Genomic DNA, 21123 nt, shown 5'->3' on the forward strand with positions numbered 1-21123 from the left:
ATTGCAGTTGGATCAAACCTGGGACCTCGACGCCGTGAGGCAGCAGTACTAACCATTGCACCACCGTGCCACCTTTAAATGGTAACAGTATTAACCTTCTCCCTATCCTGTCCTAGTTGTTAGAATGTTAACCTTCTCCCTATCCTGTCCTAGTTGTTAGAATGAGAAACAATACTTGTTCTATTGGTGGCTTCTCCCTCTGTGTACCCGAACAGGTGCCGGAATGTGGTGACTAGGGGCTTTTCACAGTAACTTCATCATAGTGTTAATGTAAACCTACTTGTGACAATAAAGATTATTATAAAAATCAGCTTTCAAAATGATGCAGACTTTCAGCAATGTGGGACATCCGGGCTCAGCCTCGCCTCCCATTCACACTGATTGGTTGGAGGACCAGCCGTTCTCGTTCGGTCCTCCAGCCCGCAACTCTTCCGATTGGTCCATACCTGCCGTCAATCAGTCCCCAGACATTGTGAGCTGGAGCAAACCCTTCACAATCATTGTCAGCTCCCTGGTTTGCAGCTGCGGGGCTTCTCCCTCCCTCCCGGGAACAGGCCCAGGTTAACGGGCTTCATCCTGCTTCAGACACTGGAAGATGGTTCACATCAGAGGACGGGGGATGGGGGATAATAAATAAGAGCTTACACTTTGCATTCAAATCATTGAGGACTCTGATCTCTGGCAAGGAAGGAAACCCTGGCAGGTGGGCAGGGGGGATTCACAAATACCCGCTGGAGGCCCCAAACCCTCATTAAGAACCATTGATTTTATTGTCAGTCTGCAGACAGGAGCTGGAGAACTGAACCCAGGCAGAGGAGAGGGAGGGAGAAAACTGGGAGTGGAGGAAAGAAATGGTGCAGATGGTGAGATGGGTTTGGTTCTTATCACAGAAAGAAGGCAGAGTTTGTGAGATGAGAATATACAGCTTTGGGTAATTGGAAGAAAACATTGAAAGTGGAATTGACTGTCCCAAATTTTGTACAAGGTATTAAAGAGGAAAATTTGCAGATGAGAAACTCAAACCAAACATCACATTGAAGGGTAACAGTTGTTCGATTCATTGGGACTGGAATATCACAGGCCTTTTAATGTGGAAGGAGTAATGTTAAGTCTATTCTGCCCGTGGGAAAAGATTTCAAATATTATTGTGACTGGAAACGTGCCGATACACACACACCCAAATGAGTGTTCCAGTGAACTGACTGTGAAAAGAGCTTCACCAAGTTACACAGCCGGCAGAAAGATCATACATAGGCGAAGTCAGTGGGAAATATTTGGCAGATAAAGTATAATTTTGAAAAAAAGTGAAGTTGTCCCATGTTGGGAATAATAATAACAATTTAAATAGAAAGACTGCAGAATACCACAGTGAAGAAGGATCTGTGTGTCCTTGTACATGAACCACAAGTGTGTTTATTACTTCACACTTCTCCAGATTGACAATCATTTGCTTCTTTGCTGCCCAGCTGAGCAGTCTACCGATATCTTCCTGTCGTCTCCAACTTTATTCCTCACTGTCAACCACGGGACTGCAAATATCTTAACCATGTCCCTTTCTTAAAGTCTAAATCATTCATATATACCACACAAAGCAGGGAATCTTGTCCTGAACAATCCAGAGCTCCACTGGAAACAGTCTTCCGGTCACAAAAATACCTCTGGACCAATCCCCTTTGCTTCCTGCTGCTCCAGCACTTGTGATTGCCAAGCGTAATGGAAGTGCCCGATTTTTTCCACATGGAACTGGATGTGTATTCCACAGGGCTGGGATGTTCTGCCGTGTCTTTATTTATTTCATTATTAACTGACTTAAGTAAATAAACTTAAGAATAAAACAAATATAGATTCATCAGATCCTCACCAATCAGTTTTTTCCATTATCCTGAAGTGACCTTATTTTTATAGGAAGTTAACTGAAGTGTGTTCCTAACCTCTCATTATCTAAATTTCCATTTACCACTTTTCTGTCCACCTGACCCAGCCCATGGCTTTCTCCCTCATTGTCTAAAACACATCAGCAACTTTTGTATAATCGTGGTGCTTACATTTAAGTCTAAATCATTGATATATACCGGAAACTGTGGCGCTGCACTGGAAACAGACGTCCAGGCGTCATTCAGTCCCAGATGTGACCAACAGCAGCAACAACAGCTAATCCAAACCCTGCTGTTGCCTGTGAACTTGCTGATGCCTGTGCAGGTTGTTTGACTGAGTGAATCTCCTCCCACACACGGAGCAGTTAAACAACCTCTCCCCAGTACCGCTCCCACGTATGGGCGTCACGGTAGCACAGAGGTTAGCACTGTTGCTTCACAGCTCCAGGGTCCCAGGTTTGATTCCCGGCTTAGGTCACTGTCTGTGCGGAGTCTGCGGGTGCTCCGGTTTCCATAGTCCAAAGATATGCAGGTTAGATGGATTAGCCATACTAAATTGCCCTTAGTGTCCAAAAAGGTTAGGTGGGGTTGTGGGTTAGGTTGGAGATATGGGCTTAAGTAAGGTGCTCTTTGCAAGGGCCGGTGCACTTGATGGGCCAAATGCCCTCCTTCTGCACTGTATATTCTATGATTCTGTTTCAGTGTGAACTCGCTGGTGTTTCAGCAGATTCTGTTTACTTGTAAACCTTTTTTCACAGTCAGAACATTTAAAAGGTCTCTGATCAGTGTGAACAAGTTGGTGTCTAGTCAGGTGGGATGACTGAGTGAATTTTTTCTCACACACGGGGCAAGTGTACGGTCTCTGCCCAGTGTGAACCCGCTGGTGTCTCAGAAGCTGGGATGAACATATGAATCCCTTCCTACACACGGAGCAGGTGAACGGCCTCTCCCCAGTGTGAGTGATTTGATGTATCATTAAACACCTTTTACTTTTAAAGCTCTTCCCACAGTCAGCACATGTAAAAGGTCTCTTTTCAGTGTGAACACGTTGGTGTGTCCGGAGGTTCGATGACTGAGTGAATCCTTTCCCACATGTGGAGCAGGTGAACGGCTTCTCCCCAGTGTGAGTGCGTTGGTGGAACAGTAAATCATTTCTGCTTTTAAAGCTCTTCTCACATTCAGCACATTTAAACGGTCTCTGGTCAGAGTGGACCTGATGGTGAGTCCGGAGGTTTGATAAAACATTAAATCCCTTCCCACACACGGAGCAGGTGAACGGCCTTTCTCCAGTGTGAGTGTGTTGATGCATCAGTAAATACTTTCTGCTTTTAAAGCTCTTTTCACAGTCAGCACATTTAAATGGTCTCTGATCAGTATGAACAAGTTGGTGTGTCAGGAGGTGTGATAACTGAGTGAATCCCTTCCCACATTCCAAACAGGTGAATGGCCTCTCCCCAGTGTGTGTATGTTGGTGTATCAGTAAATCCATTCTGCCTTTAAAGCTCTTTTCACAGTCAGCGCATTTAAAAGGTCTCTGATCAGTGTGAACAAGTTGGTGTGTCAGGAGATTCGATGACTGAGTGAATCCCTTCCCACACACGGAGCAGGTAAATGGCCTTTCCCCAGTGTGGCTGCGGCGATGAGTTTCCAATTCAGACGGGTAATTGAATCCCATCCCACAGTCCCCACATTGCCACGGTTTCTCCATGGTTATTGACAAGTTATCAGGTGTAGGTGGGCCGCAGATTTGAGGTCACTATCAGATCAGCCGTGATGTTATTAAATGGTGGAACAGGCTCATGGGGCTGAATGTCTAATTGCTGCTTCATGTCCTTCTGACTCTCGAGCTTGGATCACCAGTTGAAGCCAGAGTACGGTGTCTCCCTGATGTAAATGCTGCAATTTAATTTCATGCTGTGTGATTGGTTAAAGCTCAGTCCCAGCTAACTGTGGAAAATTATTTGATGTCGGTGTCTCGGTGATTTTCCAATGACAGTGATTTTTGAATGTTTTCCTCAAGACTAAACAGACAAACATTTCTCCTTCCACGTTGAAAGGCCGGTCCTGATGAATCAAGTGACTGTCAGATCTCGACATGATGTTTGCATCTGCAAATATTCTGTAAAAGGCGATTACATTGAATTACTGTGAATATATAAGACACAAACAGGCCATTCTATCACAGATTCTGCTGCTGTCCATACTCGGCACACATCTCCGACTGTCACACCTATCAAATCTCAGCCTTTCAGCTGATTTTCGATTCCATTTTCTCTCATGTGTTTGTCCCGTTTCCTTTTGAAAACATCTCAGCACTTTCCTCAACTCCTTTACATGGTAATGAGTTGCACATTCTGAACCTGTGATAAATACATTTATCCGTATTGTCCCCTTGGATTTATTTGTAACTATCTTGTATTTATGACTTGTTGTTTATTGATGGTCCCTGGTTTTGGACTCTCTCACATCGCCCCTCTCCAAACTACTGATAATTTGAAAGATTTCTATCAGGTCACTGCTTAATTCCTTGTTTTCGATAGAAAAAAGGCCCTACTCCATTTAATCTTTCCTGAGAGTTGTAATCTCTCATTTACAAAGTCATCACTGTCAATGCAGGATATAAATCACAAAGACACAAACCTTTCTGTTGGATTGAGTTTTTTGTGAGCAAATTCTCCACTTCTGACCCTGGCTGAAGATTTCCACCCCACCGCCTGAATCCTGAGCCGTCATCGACACTGCGCATGCTCCAACGCACGTGGGAGGTCGGGGCTCAACCCCGCCCGTCATTCACTCCGATTGGTTGGCGGAGCAGCTGCTTCCGGTTGGATTTCCGAACCTGCCCTCGTCCTATTGGGTCAGAGAAGCCGTCAATCATTCCCCGGACATTGTGAGCTGGAGCATGCGCAGTGCCGATGCAGGACGCGGCCGGGAGGTTTCACTGAAACCCGGTGGAGGCTCCAAACCCCAATAAGAAGTTTCCGGGCCCGGGTTTGCATCGAGCGGGGGGACAGCTGCGGCCTGCTCCCGGTGACAGGCCTGAGTGAACGGCCGCCGGCTTTATAGAGGCTGCAAACCCGCAGGGGGCAAAACATCAGAGATAGAGTTTGTTGTGAAACCAATGGGATATTGTAAAACAGGAGGTCAGGGTAACAGTCAACAACAACAACTTCTATGTATATAACACCTTTAACATCATAAATCATCCCAGTCAACTTCACAGGAACATTATAAAACAAAGTGAGGCACCCAGACTCAAAAGGAGATATTAGGACAGGTGACCAAAAACCGGATGAAAGAGGTGAGTTTTAAAGAGAGTCTTCAAGGAGGTAAGTGAGGTGGAGTCGGAGAAGTTTAGGGAGGGAATTCAGTCCTTGGGGCCGAGGGAACTTAAAACCATGGCGGAGTAATTAGAATCGGGGGTGTGCAAGAGTCCAGGATCAGAGCTGGGACCGAACACCCTGGATTCAGTCCTCTCCATATTTGATTGGAGTTTCTTAGTCAGCAGGAAGAGAACCAGAAACCAGAATGGGCACTGACACAGATATCCAGTGTAACTTAGTTCGAGAGGGAGAGGAAGAACAAAGGTAACCTTGGGCAGCACGGTAGCATTGTGGATAGCACAATTGTTTCACAGCTCCAGGGTCCCAGGTTCGATTCCGGCTTGGGTCACTGTCTGTGTGGAGTCTGCACATCCTCCCCGTGTGTGCGTGGGTTTCCTCCGGGTGCTCCGGTTTCCTCCCATAGTCCAAAGATGTGCAGGTTAGGTGGAGTGGCCATGATAAATTGCCCTTAGTGTCCAAAATTGCCCTTAGTGTTGGGTGGGGTTACTGGGTTATGGGGATAGGGTGGAGTTGTTGACCTTGGATGGGGTGCTCTTTCCAAGAACTGGTGCAGACTCGATGGGCCGAATGGCCTCCTGCACTGTAAATTCTATGATCAATGATCTATGGAAGATTTGGAGAAACAACCTTCGCGATTGCTCATCAAATCTCCACACAGTCAGTTCTGGACGCAAGGTTAACATCTGTTATTCTATCTGGTCAGCCAGGGTGATTCAGATTAATGTCTGTCACAAGTCATGAATGAAGTGACTTACAAAGTATATTTTAGTAAAAGATACAGAAATAATGATCTAATACTTTATTTGGATTTCAGCCCCAGGGGGGAGGGAGAGTGGGACGGGAATTTACAGCTTTGGGGAAAGACAGAAAAGAAAGGTTCCCCAGCAGCTGGGATTGTCTGTTCTGAATTTCTATCCTGTATTGACAGTGTGACCTTTGTAAACACCTTTAACAGGGCATTAGGAGAAGATTTTCAGACAGGAAACACAAACCAAATATCACATTAAGATCCGACAGTGTCACTGAATTGATCAGGACCTGAATATCCTCAGACGATAAATGTGGAATGAAAAATGTTTGTTCTGTTTGTGGGAAAATATTTCAAACATCAGTGTGACTGGAAAAGCACCGAGACACACACACACGAGTGAGAGTACTGCAGTGAACTGACTGTGGAAAGAACTTTAACCAGTTACACAGCCTGAAAAAACACACCATTCACTGTGGAGAGAAACCATCCATGTGTTGTGTGTGTGGGCGAGCTTCAACTGATTGTCCAAAGGAGAGGCCCAAAGACACTGACTCCATGGAGATACCATGGAAATGGGGAGATTGTGGAAATGGATGTTCAGCAGTTTAGTGAGAATCGGGTCAAAGGATAATTCTCACAGACAAGATGATCTCTGAGAGGGCATGATGGGAGATAGCAGAAAAAGAGGGGAAAGATGTGAGTTCAGAACTTGGACAAGAAAGGACTTTCGAGGCAGTTTTACTGAGTGGTTTAATGGAAGAGGAGCAGCAGAATCAACTGATCGGATTGTTTCAATGGGTGGGATTTTCCAGCCCTTCCTGCTGGCTGGAGCTTCCAGACCCACCAATGGCCAACCCCCTCACGGTGAGTTCCCACACGGCGGGATGGGTGAACCACACAAAACGCCAGAGACTTCGGAGGGACCGGAAGATCTGCTGGCGGCCAATGGCGATGTGCCTCCCCCACTGGAAAGCATGCCCGGGAGAACCGGAAAACCCTGCCCAATCTCAGTGACAAAGAAGCTCGATGAGCTCCTCACATTTGTTGGGGGTGAGGATGGAGGGACAGGGGAGGGAGAAAAAGGTTTGAGATATTAAAAAGACTCAACACACAGTATTTAACACAAGGCTGATTTTATTAGTATTGTACGCAGAATATTAACCCCTATAACTGGGCTGATGTTTATTAACATCAGCAGGAACAGAAACCAGTGAATCATCTTCACTCCTTCATGTGATTCAAAAATAAATAAATTTAGAGTACCCAATTCTTTTTTTTTTCCAAATTAAGGGGCAACTTAGCATGGCCAGTCCACCTACCCTGCACATCTTTTGGGTTGTGGGGTGAGACCCACGCAGACACGGGGAGAATGTACAAACTCCACACAGACAGTGACCTGGGGCCGGGATCGAACCTGGGTCCTCGCTGCCTTGAGGCAGCAGTGCTAACCCCTGTGCACTGTGCCACCCTCGTCCCTCATGTTATGAACAGCAAAATCCAATCACCATAATCACTTGTGACCTCGTTGGTGTCTCAGCAGATTGGATGATTGAGTGAATCACTTCCCACACTTGGAGCAGGTGAATGGCCTCTCCCCGGTGTGAATACGTCGATGTGCCAGCAGGTTGGATGAACGATTGAATCCCTTCCTACACTCCGAGCAGGTGAGCGGCCTCTCCCCGGTGTGAATTCTCTGGTGTTCGGTGAGTTGAGCTAATTTCTTGAACCCAGTCCCACAGCAGGAGCACAGGTCTCTCCTCCGTGTGAACACGTTGATGGGTCACCAGTTCCCCAGAGCTTTTAAAGCACTTCTCACAGATCAGGCATTTAAAAGGTCTCTCCTCAGTGTGAACCTGTTGGTGATTCAGCAGGTGGGATGACTGAGTGAACCCTTTCCCACACTCGGAGCAGGTAAATGGTTTCTCCCCAGTGTGAACTAGCTGCTCAGCCATCAGGTGGAATGACGAGTGAATCTCTTCCCACACACAGAGCAAGGGAACGGCTTCTCCCCAGTGTGACCACTTTGGTGTCCTAACAGATTGGATAACAGAGTGAATCTTCTCCCACACTCGGAAAATGTGAGCGGCCTCTCCCCATTGTGAACTCTCTGATGTCTCAGCAGGCTGGATGACTGAGTAAATCCCTTCCCACACTGAAGGCAGGTGAATGGTCTCTTCCCCGGTGTGACTGCTTCGATGGATTACCAGGTCAGATGGACAACTAAATGCCTTCCCACAGTCCTCACGTTTCCATGGATTATCCCCAGTGTGTCTATGCTTGTGTCTCAAAAGGCAGAAGATCGGCTGAAGACTTGACCACACACAGGACACGTATATGGTTTCTCCCCGCTGTGATCAGTGCTTTTTCCTTCCATGTTCAAAATCTGATGATATTCAAGTTATGATAAATTGTGCGACACTGTCAGATCCTTCTGTGGTGTTTGGTTTCAGTTTCCCAACTGCAAACCTTAAGAAATTGATTTAAATCGGTAACAAAGTGAGTGAGAGAGAACCCACAAAGGCAGGTTGTGAAATTCAGCTGAATGATTCTGCTAATTTGTGAAGCCGGCACTGGGGAAAATTGACTATGAAAATTACTGGATTGTCATAAAAACCCAACTGGTTAATTAATGTCCTTCAGGGAAGGGATCCTGCCTCCCGATCTGGGCCTGCACAGACCCGGACCTCTGCTTGAGGAGAGAACAAGGTAGGGGGAGGAGAAGAGGAGTAGTGGGAGAGTTGAGGTTGCAGGGGCAGGGGGCATAGTTGGTGGGAGAATGAGAAGGATTTTACCTTTCTAAAACTCATCGAGAACTTTCACAGAATCTCCCACACCCTCAAACTCTACCACCTAGAAGGAGCAGGATTGCAGGTAAATAGGAAAGCCATCACCTCCAAGTATCCCTTGAAGGGGAAAACAGCAGCAGCCAGAGCAGTGGCACCACGGCTGGCTCTGATGTTCAGAAGGGTCAAAGTGCAGAAGAGCAATAGTAATAGGGGACTGTATAGGCAGGGGCACAGATAGGCGCTTCTGTGGACGTGAAAGAGACTCCAGGATGGTATGTTGCCTCCCTGGTGCCAGGGTCCAGGATGTCTCCGAACCGGTAGAGGGTATCCTGAAGGGGGAGGGCAAACAGGCAGAAGTCATTGTACATATTGGTACTAACGACATAGGCAGGAAGGGGCATGAGGTCCTGCAGCAGGAGTTCAGGGAGCTAGGCAGAAAGTTAAAAGACAGGACCTCTAGGGTTGTAATCTCGGGATTACTCCCTGTGCCACGTGCCAGTGAGGCTAGAAATAGGAAGATAGAGCAGCTAAACACGTGGCTAAACAGCTGGTGTAGGAGGGAGGGTTTCCGTTATCTGGAGCACTGGGAGCTCTTCCGGGGCAGGTGTGACCTATATAAGAAGGACGGGTTGCATCTAAACTGGAGAGACATAAATATCCTGGCCGCGAGGTTTGCTAGTGTCACACGGGAGGGTTTAAACTAGTATGGCAGGGGGGTGGGCACAGGAGCAATAGGTCAGAAGGTGGAAGCATTGAGGCAGAACTAGGGAATAGGGACAGTGTGGCTCTGAGGCAGAGCAGACAGGAAGAAGTTGCTGAACACAGCGGGTCTGGTGGCCTGAAGTGCATATGTTTTAATGCAAGAAGTATTACGGGTAAGGCAGATGAACTTAGAGCTTGGATTAGTACTTGGAACTATGATGTTGTTGCCATTACAGAGACCTGGTTGAGGGAAGGGCAGGATTGGCAGCTAAACGTTCCAGGATTTAGATGTTTCAGGCGGGATAGAGGGGGATGTAAAAGGGGTCGCGGAGTTGCGCTACTGGCTAGGGAGGATATCACAGCTGTACTACGGGTGGACACCTCAGAGGGCAGTGAGGCTATATGGGTAGAGATCAGGAATAAGAAGGGTGCAGTCACAATGTTGGGGGTTTACTACAGACCTCCCAACAGCCAGCGGGAGATAGAGGAGCAGATAGGTAGACAGATTTTGGAAAAGAGTAAAAACAACAGGGTTGTAGTGATGGGAGACTTCAACTTCCCCAATATTGACTGGGACTCACTTAGTGCCAGGGGCTTAGACGGGGCAGAGTTTGTAAGGAGCATCCAGGAGGGCTTCTTAAAACAATATGTAGACAGTCCAACTAGGGAAGGGGCGGTACTGGACCTGGTATTGGGGAATGAGCCCGGCCAGGTTGTAGAAGTTTCAGTAGGGGAGCATTTCGGGAACAGTGACCACAATTCAGTAAGTTTTAAAGTGCTGGTGGACAAGGATAAGAGTGGTCTCGGGTGAATGTGCTAAATTGAGGGAAGGCTAATTATAATAATATTAGGCGGGAACTGAAGAACCTAGATTGGGGGTGGATGTTTGAGGGCAAATCAACATCTCACATGAATGGGAGGCTTTCAAGTGCCAGTTGAAAGGAATTCAGGACCGGCATGTTCCTGTGAGGAAGAAGGATAAATACGGCAATTTTCGGGAACCTTGGATAACGAGAGATATTGTAGGCCTCGTCAAAAAGAAAAAGGAGGCATTTGTCAGGGCTAAAAGGCTGGGAACAGACGAAGCCTGTGTGGAATATAATGAAAGTAGAAGGAACTTAAGCAAGGAGTTAGGAGGGCTAGAAGGGGTCACAAAAAGTCATTGGCAAATAGGATTAAGGAAAATCCCAAGGCTTTTTACACGTACATCAAAAGCAAGAGTGTAGCCAGGGAAAGGGTTGGCCCACTGAAGGATAGGCAAGGGAATCTATGTGTGGAGCCTGGGGAAATGGGTGAGGTACTAAATGAATACTTTGCATCAGTATTCACCAAAGAGAAGGAATTGGTAGATGTTGAGTCTGGAGAAGGGTGTGTAGATAGCCTGGGTCACATTGAGATCCAAAAAGACGAGGTGTTGGGCGTCTTAAAAAATATTAAGGTAGATAAGTCCCCAGGGCCTGATGGGATCTACCCCAGAATACTGGAGGAGGCTGGAGAGGAAATTGCTGAGGCCTTGACAGAAATCTTTGGATCCTCACTGTCTTCAGGTGATGTCCCGGAGGACTGGAGAATAGCCAATGTTGTTCCTCTGTTTAAGAAGGGTAGCAAGGATAATCCAGTGAAGTACAGGCCGGTGAGCCTTACTTCAGTGGTAGGGAAATTACTGGAGAGAATTCTTCGAGACAGGATCTACTCCCATTTGGAAGCAAATGGACGTATTAGTGAGAGGCAGCATGGTTTTGTGAAGGGGAGGTTGTGTCTCACTAACTTGATAAGAGTTTTTTGAGGAGGTCACAAAGATGATTGATGCAGGTAGGGCAGTGGATGTTGTCTAGATGGACTTCAGTAAGGCCTTTGACAAGGTCCCTCCTGGTAGATTAGTACAAAAGGTGAAGTCACACGGGAGCAGGGGTGAGCTGGCAAGGTGGATACAGAACTGGCTAGGTCATAGAAGGCAGAGAGTAGAAATGGAAGGATGCTTTTCTAATTGGAGAGCTGTGACCAATGGTGTTCTGCAGGGATCAGTGCTGGGACCTTTGCTGTTTGTAGTATATATAAATGATTTGGAGGAAAATGTAACTGGTCTGATTAGTAAGTTTGCAGACGACACAAAGGTTAGTGGAATTGCGGATAGCGATGGGGACTGTCAGAGGATACAGCAGGATTTAGATTGTTTGGAGACTTGGGCGGAGAGATGGCAGATGGAGTTTAATCCGGACAAATGTGAGGATGCATTTTGGAAGGTCTAATGCAGGTAGGGAATATACAGTGAATGGTAGAACCCTCAAGAGTATTGAAAGTCAGAGAGATCAAGGTGTACAGGTCCACAGGTCACTGAAAGGGGCAACACAGGTGGAGAAGGTAGTCAAGAAGGCATACGGCATGCTTGCCTTCATTGGCCGGGGCATTGAGTATAAGAATTGGCAAGTCATGTTGCAGCTGTATAGAACCTTAGTTAGGCCACATTTGGAGTATAGTGTTCAATTCTGGTCACCACACTACCAGAAGGATGTGGAGGCTTTAGAGAGGGTGCAGAAGAGATTTACCAGAATGTTGCCTGGTATGGAGGGCATTAGTTATGAGGAGCGGTTGAATAAACTTGGTTTGTTCTCACTGGAACGACGGAGATTGAGGGGCGACCTGATAGAGGTCTACAAACTATGAGGGGCATAGACAGAGTGGATAGTCAGAGGCTTTCCCCCAGGGTAGAGGGGTCAATTACTAGGGGGCATAGGTTTAAGGTGAGAGGGGCAAGGTTTAGAGGAGATGTACGAGACAAGTTTTTAACACAGAGCGTAGTGGGTGCCTGGAACTCGCTACCGGAGGAGGTGGTGGAAGCAGGGACGATAGTGACATTTAAGGGGCATCTTGACTAATACATGAATAGGATGGGAATAGAGGGATACGGACCCAGGAAGTGTAGAAGATTGTAGTTTAGTCGGGCAGCATGGTCGGCACAGGCTTGGAGGGCCGAAGGGCCTGTTCCTGTGCTGTACATTTCTTTGTTCTTGTCACACACCTTCCTGACTTGTCTGACATCCAGTGTTGGACAAACAGATGTTTAATATATTGACAAGACTGAAGCCATTGTCTTCAGTCCTTGTCAATCCTTCGCCTCTGATTCCATCTCTCTCCATGGTAACTATCTGAGGCTCAACATGATTGTTCACAACCATGATGGTATATTTCACCCCAAGATGGGTTTGCAACTGTGTGTGCTAAATGGCCTCTCTCTGTGATGCAATCATTGCACTGGAGGAAAGGGTCCGATCTCTGCCACCAACCCCATACAGACCGTTTCTTAATTGGCCCATCTGTTTCTAGATATAATTTTGTATGAAACTCCTGCAAAAATATTGCATTGCTCGAAATGTGAAATAAGAGAAAATGCTGGAAAAACACAGCAGGTTAGGCAGTATTTGTGGAGAGAGAAACAGAGTCAATATTTAATGATGTGCAGAATTAATTATATGGAATAGAAATGGTACAGAATCTGTTGGTCAAAGTAAGCTCAGAATTGAAAGAGAAATTATATCTAGTGCAGAAAATGTAATTCCTGACCATGGGAAGGTCAAGCTGGTAAATCAGCAGCACATCGCCAAGGGATGGAATGGAATGGAAACCTAATTTAGAAACAGTTGACAGGAAAAACAGTTCAATACCAAACATGGTTGGAATTAATCCACTATTAGAGACAGAGGAAGTTAGACAATGGCAGAGAGGTGAATGGGAATCAAATGATCAAATAGGGAGCAGACTTAATGAGACGAATGTTCTAGTTGTAATTCTAATCTTATCTTTTTTGTTCACCGGACTGCCGTGCATTCGCCCCACCGCACATTGTCCATCCCTAACTCAGGTCTGTTAGGTTGGAACTGCTGGGTGCAGATTGAGATGAAAATGAAGACTCAGCGATTTTCTCTCCTGGTCACTGGGATCCTGAAGCCCCGCCCCTCTGTCTATGTGAACAACAGTGCCGCATGCGCACTGCTCCTGCTGAAACAAGATGTTTTTATGATGTTGTGATGCCGGCGTTGGACTGGGGTGAGCACAGTACGAAGTCTTACAACACCAAGTTAAAGTCCAACAGGTTTGTTTCGATGTCACTAGCTTTCGGAGCGCTGCTCCTTCCTCAGGTGAAGGAAGAGGTCTGTTCCAGAAACACATATATAGACAAATTCAAAGATGCCAAACAATGCTTGGAATGCGAGCATTAGCAGGTGATTAAATCTTTACAGATCCAGAGATGGGGTAACCCCAGGTTAAAGAGGTGTGAATTGTACCAAGCCAGGACAGTTGGTAGGATTTCGCAGGCCAGATGGTGGGGGATGAATGTAATGCGACATGAATCCCAGGTCCCGGTTGAGCTCATGTGTATGGAACTTGGCTATAAGTTTCTGCTCGGCGATTCTGCGTTGTCGCGGGTCCTGAAGGCCGCCTTGGAGAACGCTTACCCGGAGATCAGAGGCTGAATGCCCTTGACTGCTGAAGTGTTCCCCGACTGGAAGGGAACATTCCTGCCTGGTGATTGTTGCGCGATGTCTGTTCATTCGTTGTCGCAGCGTCTGCATGGTCTCGCCAATGTACCACGCTTCGGGACATCCTTTCCTGCAGCGTATGAGGTAGACAACGTTGGCCGAGTCACACGAGTATGTACCGCGTACCCGGTGGGTGGTGTTCTCACGTGTAATAGTGGTATCCATGTCGATGATCTGGCACGTCTTGCAGAGATTGCCATGACAGGGTTGTGTGGTGTCGTGGTCACTGTTCTGAAGACTGGGTAGTTTGCTGCAAAAAATGGTTCGTTTGAGGTTGCGCGGTTGTTTGAAGGCAAGTAGTGGGGGTGTGGGGATGACCTTCGCAAGATGTTCATCGTCATCAATGACAGTTCCAACACGCCACAGCGAAAATCCGGACCGACCTCCTCAGAAGACAAACATGGGACACAACCGACAGAATACCCTTCGTCGTCCAGTACTTCCCCGGAGCGGAGAAACTACGTCATCTTCTTCACAGCCTTCAACACGTCATTGATGACGATGAACATCTTGCCAAGGTCATCCCCACACCCCCACTACTTGCCTTCAAACAACCGCGCAACCTCAAACGAACCATTGTTTGCAGCAAACTACCCAGTCTTCAGAACAATGACCACGACACCACACAACCCTGTCATGGGAATCTTTGCAAGACGTGCCAGATCATCGACATGGATACCACTATTACACGTGAGAACACCACCCACCAGGTACGCGGTACATACTCGTGCGACTCGGCCAACGTTGTCTACCAACTGTCCTGGCTTGGTACAATTCACACCTCTTTAACCTGGGGTTACCCCATCTCTGGATCTGTAAAGATTTAATCACCTGCTAATGCTCGCATTCCAAGCATTGTTTGGCATCTTTGAATTTGTCTATATATGTGTTTCTGGAACAGACCTCTTCCTTCACCTGAGGAAGGAGCAGTGCTCCGAAAGCTAGTGACATCGAAACAAACCTGTTGGACTTTAACCTGGTGTTGTAAGACTTCGTAAGATGTTTTTAAACCTGGGCCTATTCCCAGGAAAAAGCCTCCGAGCTACAAACTCCGGACCTGCTGGGTCATATTTGGGCTTGGGATCTATCCTGGGTGTTTATGAAGCCTCCGCTCCCTCCCCACCCTCACCTCCCTTCATTCCTCCCTCCGCCCCGCCCGCTCTCTCCCATGAACAAAAACCTCTCCCGCCTCTGAACAAGGTGACACTGCGCATGTTCCGGAGAATACAGCACTGCGCATGCGCACTGACCTCCCGCACAGTGAATCGGGCGAATTCACACCTGCAGGGGATGCTGGGTAACAGCAGCGCCATCGAAGCATCCCAACATAAGAAAAACTATTTTGCTCCACAATTGAAATGAATTAATAAACTCAACAGGTAAACTATTGCGACCATTTGCGCAAATTAAGCGGTTATTCTGATGTGATAGAGTAGATGATTGATGTAGCATCCTCAATGTTACAGGCATTGGAGAAGATGGGCACTGCCTGGCTCAACACCTTCAGGGAAAACCACTCCACCCGTTACACACTGTTCAATGGGAGATAAAGTAATGTTAAAAATATTGCTAAAAGTGGCTGACTGGTCGATTGGAAAGACTCAATCATTGTGGTGCAACTGGTCAGCTATTCAGAGAAAGGTGGTTACTCCGATACCATCAGGACAAAGCTCTCGCTAGTTTTGTCCCAGACAGTATTCATTGTCACAGTCCCAGGTTATCAATGGGTACTTAAACCAAAACGTTGAAAACCAGTGACATCCGGTGAGTTCACACACCTGTGTTACTGATTGAATATTCATTTAAAAGAAACATCAAAATTGACAGACCATGTATCTAAATCAAACTCATGAGAAAGCTATGAAGTTATTAGGCTCCAATAAACTCATCAATGGTTCGCTCATTCTCAGCTCCACAGCGAGTAGGACCCGGATAAGCAGAAACAGAATAGAAATTGGACACATTGCAGTGAGAGAGTTCACTGTGTGAAATGTTGAATGGCTCCTAATCTGCTCTGACATTCTGATGTTAGATCAGTTTCTCTGCCACGTGACTGTGTTTTCAGCTGAATTGGGCTTCCGCAATGAAAGATGTGAAGCACAAAGAGACTGCAAGCTTTGACACTGTGGTCAAGCTGCAACGTTGGGCAGATATTTTCCCCCCATTGATAACCTGGAGCTGTGTGATGATGAATGCTGGTGAGGGGAAAACAAAGATGTCTTCATCCCTCGATGGTCTGGAGCTAAGAAGAGAGGTCACGGAGCTGAAAATGAGCTTTGTTTTCCTGTGTACAAATGCCGCTGGATTTTTACGGCATATTGGCCCTTTGACGCAGAATTCTATTCGGCTTTGGATTGCAATTAAAGCATCCTTTGATTCACATCGATCCCAGAAAGTTGGTCTAGGGATATGATTCCCACTTCGGGTTTTTCAGTGTTGAAGTTTGCGACAGGTCCCGGGTTAAAATCCCGGACGAGCCCTATAGTGTTGTTTTTCTCTTGAACAAGGCAGAGAGGGCGGGAATAGTTCACAGAAACATTGAAAATAGGAGCAAGAGGAGGCCATTTGGCCTATCGAGCCTGCTCCACTATTCATGATGATCCTGGCTGATCATCCGATCAAAACCTGACCTCGCCTTCCCCGCATATCCTTTTGCCCCATCACCTTCAGTGCTGAATTTGACTGTTTCTTGAAAACATAAAATGTTTTGGCATGAATGACTTTCTGTGGAGGCTAATTCCTCAGGCTTGGCTTGGGTCACTATTTGTGCGGAGTCTGCATGTTCTCCCTGTGTCTGCATGGGTTTTCTCCGCGTGCTCTGGTTTCCTCCCACATGTCGAGAAAGATGTGTTGTTCGGTGGATTGGGCATTATGAATTTCCCTCTGTGTACCCGAACAGACACCGGAATGTGGTGACTAGGGGATTTTCACTGTAACTTCATTGCAGTGTTAATGTAAGCCTACTTGTAAAAATAATCAAGATTATTATTACTATCTCTGGGTGAATAACACTACCCTGAAGAACTCCTGCAGTGATGTTCTGGAGCTGAGATGATTGATCTCCAACAACCAATTTTAATCCTGCCTGAGGCAGCAAGAGGACTGACAGCTGGAAAACGTCACTTTCATTCCCATTTGACCGGAGTTTACTCGTATACCCGGAGTTACAATTAGCAGAGTGTGAGTCATTTCCTGCCTTTAACATTCCACTGAATAGGGAATGAAAGGTTCAGGAAAGTCAGACAGACTGAAACCTATTGTTAGGCAGAGAGTGTCAAAGTGCAGGAGTCATTAGTGAGTTTATATTGGAGTGGAAATTTGTTCAGGGAGATAGTGTCTGAGCAGGAGTTTGTTGGGATGGAATTGATCAAATATCCAAAGTGGAGAATTGAACTGACTGGAGAGCTGGATCTTAACGCTGACCTCCCGGACCTCGGCCTCCTGAAATGTTCCAAAGAAACTCAACAAACACTCGAGGAACAGCAGCGCCTCTTTCCATTGGGCTCTTTACAGCTTTCACACTCAGAGTGTGTGGAACAGTTTCACGCTGTAAATGCTGCCCCCATTCTGTGTGCCCTTACATCGCAGATTTGGGTTTGAATCTTGTTTCCACTTGTTCTTTGTGTCCGGGCGGCAGTTGTTGATCAATCTGCCATTGACAGCTCCTCCAGACACATCTTTTGTTTCGTTGTTTCTTCCATTGCTCTGACAGAGAGCTGGCACAGCCCGAATGGCCTCATTCTGTGGTGTAATTATTCTCTGAATCGATGTTAACCTCACTCTGAGGCCGAGAACCGCAGTCTTTCCTCAGTTGGTTTGTTATCACATGAAAATGTGAGAGGACGCGGGTTCAAATTCCGGACGGACCCTTTGATGTTCTTGCTTACTGACCAAACCAAAGATTTTGTTCATTTCTTTCGGTGCAGATGGCGGGATTCATTCATATTGGGTTTGCTTTGAGAAGCTGAGCTCACGCTGCAGGGAATCAATACGTTCCCGAGACAATCGATACATTTTCGAAAAGCTTGTCTATGTGAGTGGACATTCACTTATCTCCATTCACGAATTCAGGCAGCTGTCTGTCAGTTTCATTTTATCCATTCGGGGATGTGAACCTCGCTGGCCGCTCCAACATTTACTGCCCAGGACTATTCGCTATTGAGGAGGTGGTGGTGAGCTGCTTCTTGAACCGCTGCAGTCCATTGGTGTAGGTACACCCACAGTGCTGTTAGGGAGGGAGTTGCAGGCTTATTTCCCAGTGACAGTGAAGGAACAGCCGATATATTTCCAAGTAATCTTAATTATTGTCACAAGTAATTTTATATTAACAATGCAATGAAGTTACTGTGAAAATGGCCAGGATGGGGAGCGGCTGGGAAGGGAACTTTCAGGGTGTCGGGGTCTTGGGTTTGAAAGGCGCTGTCTAAAATGCCTTTGGTGAGTTCCTGCACCCATCCAGGCAAGTGGAGAGTATCCCATCACACTCCTGACTTGTGCCTTGTAGATGGTGGGCAGGTTTTGTGGAGTTAGGAGGCGAGTTACTCGCTGCAGGATTCCCAGCCTCTGACCTGCATTTGTCGCCATTGAATGAACTGTTAATATTTGTGCCGAGTCAAAATAGGAGCATCTATGTTCCTGCTCAGTGCACCGGCAATTTTCAGCTTCTCCTGAATGCATTTTGAGGTACATGTCAGGGCAAATGACACGTGCTTGTAAGATATTATATTCAGGTAATATTGGATGGTGGATTCAATGGGGGAGTGGCTGGTGGTTGAATAGTGTAATTGGCTCCAGACCAGTAAACCAGGCTGGAGCTCTGGGGACCAGGGTTCCACGCGGCAGATTAACTCAGCCACTCAATTCAAGGGCAATTCAAGATTGGTGTAAATGAATAATGAAAATGTCAATCATGTAACTTTTCCACACACGGAAATGAATGGAGTTTGACAATGTTTCTGTGCGGTTTTAAAGCCTTTGTGTAAAGCAAACTTGATAATCACCACACTGCAGAAACAGGGAACAGCGCTCAGCGCACTGGCCGAGAATAGTAAACTGTGCGTCCTTATTGCACTGAAGAACCTTCTATTGTGGGAGTACTATTCGACTGAAAACTTGGACAAGTGGCAGCGAAATCGATCCGACATTAGAATCATAAAATGTCAGCACATTAGAAAACCATTCCGAGTTAACACGTGTGAACTCGGACTGCGATTCCTGCCAGTATCAGAGTACATCAATACATCAGAGTATTTTGCAGGGTATCATTTGAAACTTTGCGGGTGTAAGATAATGTATTCGCTTAACTATTGAACAACAAATAGCAAGGATACAACTCATCTGCAAATTTAGACGAGTAACGTCAATAATGTTTCGAATAAGGGACATTCCCCTCACCATTGTCCCCTTCCCTCCACCTGGGCAATCTGCTCCCTGGTCCTCCTGTCCTTTGCGTCACTGCTTACCTTTGTTCTACCATTAACACATTCTGATCTCTTAATGCGCCACTATCAGCACCTTTTTTAGCCTTGATCACCTTCTTTTGCATTCCCTTTGTCTTTCCTTCCAAGACATCACAGTCATCCTCCACCTATCGCTGGCCCTCTATCCAGCCCCAATGTCCCACTCCCCCCCCCCCCCACACACACACACTCCTCTCCACACGCCACAGTCTAAATCTGACCCTATTTCCAGTTCTCCAGATTTCACAAAGATTCATCCAGACTGGAAACGACAGCTGCCATCTCTCTGCACAGAGGCTGTCAGACCTGCTGAGAGTGTCCAGTATTTGCGTTTCTGATTCCGATTCCAGCACCCGCAGTAAGTTGTTTTTATTGTATATTTAGACATGTTTGAAATGGTGATTAAATTTGATCATCTGCATCTGTAAACCCATTAAATTCTGTTGTGCACTGTGTCAAAATGGGAACATCTTTTTTCTTCTCATTGCGTCCTGAACATTCAGGTAATATTCAGTTTCAAAATTAGTTTGTGCAAACTTTCCTCACACTAAATGAGACGGATGTCTCAACTTTAAAAAAATTAATTTCGGAATACCGAATTACTTTTTTTCCAATTAAGGGGCAATTTAGAGTGGCCAATCCACCTAACCCGCACATCTGTGGGTAGTGGGAGCGAACCCCACGCAGACACGGGGAGAAGGTGCAAACTCCACAGGGACAGTGACCCTGGGCCAGGATCGAACCCCAGCAGATGTCTCAACTGACAAGAATATAAGATACAGAACTTAGTCTACACTTCAAAATGTAAAAGCATTTGTTCAGCAATTTGGGGAAGCACGGTAACATAGTGATTAGCACAGTTGCTTCACAGCTCCAGGATCCCAGGTTCGATTCCTGGCTGGGTCACTGTCTGCAGAGTCTGCACGTTCTCCCCGTGTGTGCGTGGGTTTCCTCCGGGTGTTCCGGTTTCCTCCCACATTCCAAAGAGGTGCAGGTTAGGTGGATTGGTCATGCTAAATTGCCCTCAGTGTCCAAAAAGGGTAAGTGGGGGTTACTGGGATAGGGTAGAGACGTGGGCTTGAGTGGGGTGCACTTTGTAAGGGCCGGTGCAGACTCGATGGGCTGAATGGCCTCCTTCTGCATGTAAATTCTATGATTCTATGAATACTTTCTGTTCAATCAAGTAATGTTCCATGGCTCAGGGCAGCATGGTGACCTCACAGCACTGAGTTCACAGGTTCGATCCCGGCTCTGGGTCACTGTCCATCTGGAGTTCATGCATTCTCCCCGTGTTTGCATGGGTTTCACCCCCACAACCCAAAAGATGTTCAGAGTAGGTGAATTGGCCACACTAAATTGCCCTTTAATTGGGTAAATGAATTGGGTTCTCTAAATTTGTTTTTTTTTAATGTTCCATGACTCCAAACTTAATATTATTTGAAAGTAATGTCCTGATTTGAAATCGAGACTCTAAAATATACAGCACTTAATTGCAAACATGACTACAGAGAAAATAAATCGAATCACTGGGTAATACAAGTTCCCTTGTGTTCATTGTGAGATTGACCACAGTCAGTTTTTATACACAATCACAGGTCAGAGATTTAAGAATATGTTCATTATATTTGACCCTCTTTGTTCTGGGTATGATATATTCTGTAGCCTAAAT

At 46.3% G+C, this 21123-nt stretch overlaps 2 protein-coding genes across 6 annotated transcripts in view; one reads left to right on the top strand and one right to left on the bottom strand.

Annotated features, from left to right (window-relative positions):
* The window catches only part of LOC140419064 (uncharacterized), a 205732-nt gene that overhangs the window by 167246 nt on the left and 17363 nt on the right, over nt 1–21123 (top strand). Inside the window, exons 1-4 of one of the 5 annotated variants that reach the window (XM_072502791.1) lie at nt 4803–5175; nt 7507–7633; nt 13317–13501; nt 19687–19812. The exons of 1 other annotated variant lie outside the window; for it this stretch is intronic. The gene's annotated coding sequence lies outside the window, so the exon portion shown is untranslated. Of the gene's footprint in view, nt 1–4802; nt 5176–7506; nt 7634–13316; nt 13502–17608; nt 18029–19686; nt 19813–21123 lie in introns of those variants that run through there. 3 more of the 5 variants (XM_072502790.1, XM_072502792.1, XM_072502793.1) reach the window with 3 other exon arrangements.
* LOC140419063 (uncharacterized) lies at nt 1321–4606 on the bottom strand. Its single transcript, XM_072502788.1, has 2 exons — nt 4515–4606; nt 1321–3993 (listed from the first exon to the last, which is right to left on the bottom strand). The coding sequence occupies exon 2, from the start codon at nt 3580–3582 to the stop codon at nt 2560–2562; it is 1023 nt and encodes a 340-aa protein (XP_072358889.1). The 5' UTR covers nt 3583–3993; nt 4515–4606; the 3' UTR covers nt 1321–2559.

Source organism: Scyliorhinus torazame, chromosome 5 (assembly GCF_047496885.1).
Source record: "Scyliorhinus torazame isolate Kashiwa2021f chromosome 5, sScyTor2.1, whole genome shotgun sequence".
NCBI lineage: Eukaryota > Metazoa > Chordata > Chondrichthyes > Carcharhiniformes > Scyliorhinidae > Scyliorhinus > Scyliorhinus torazame.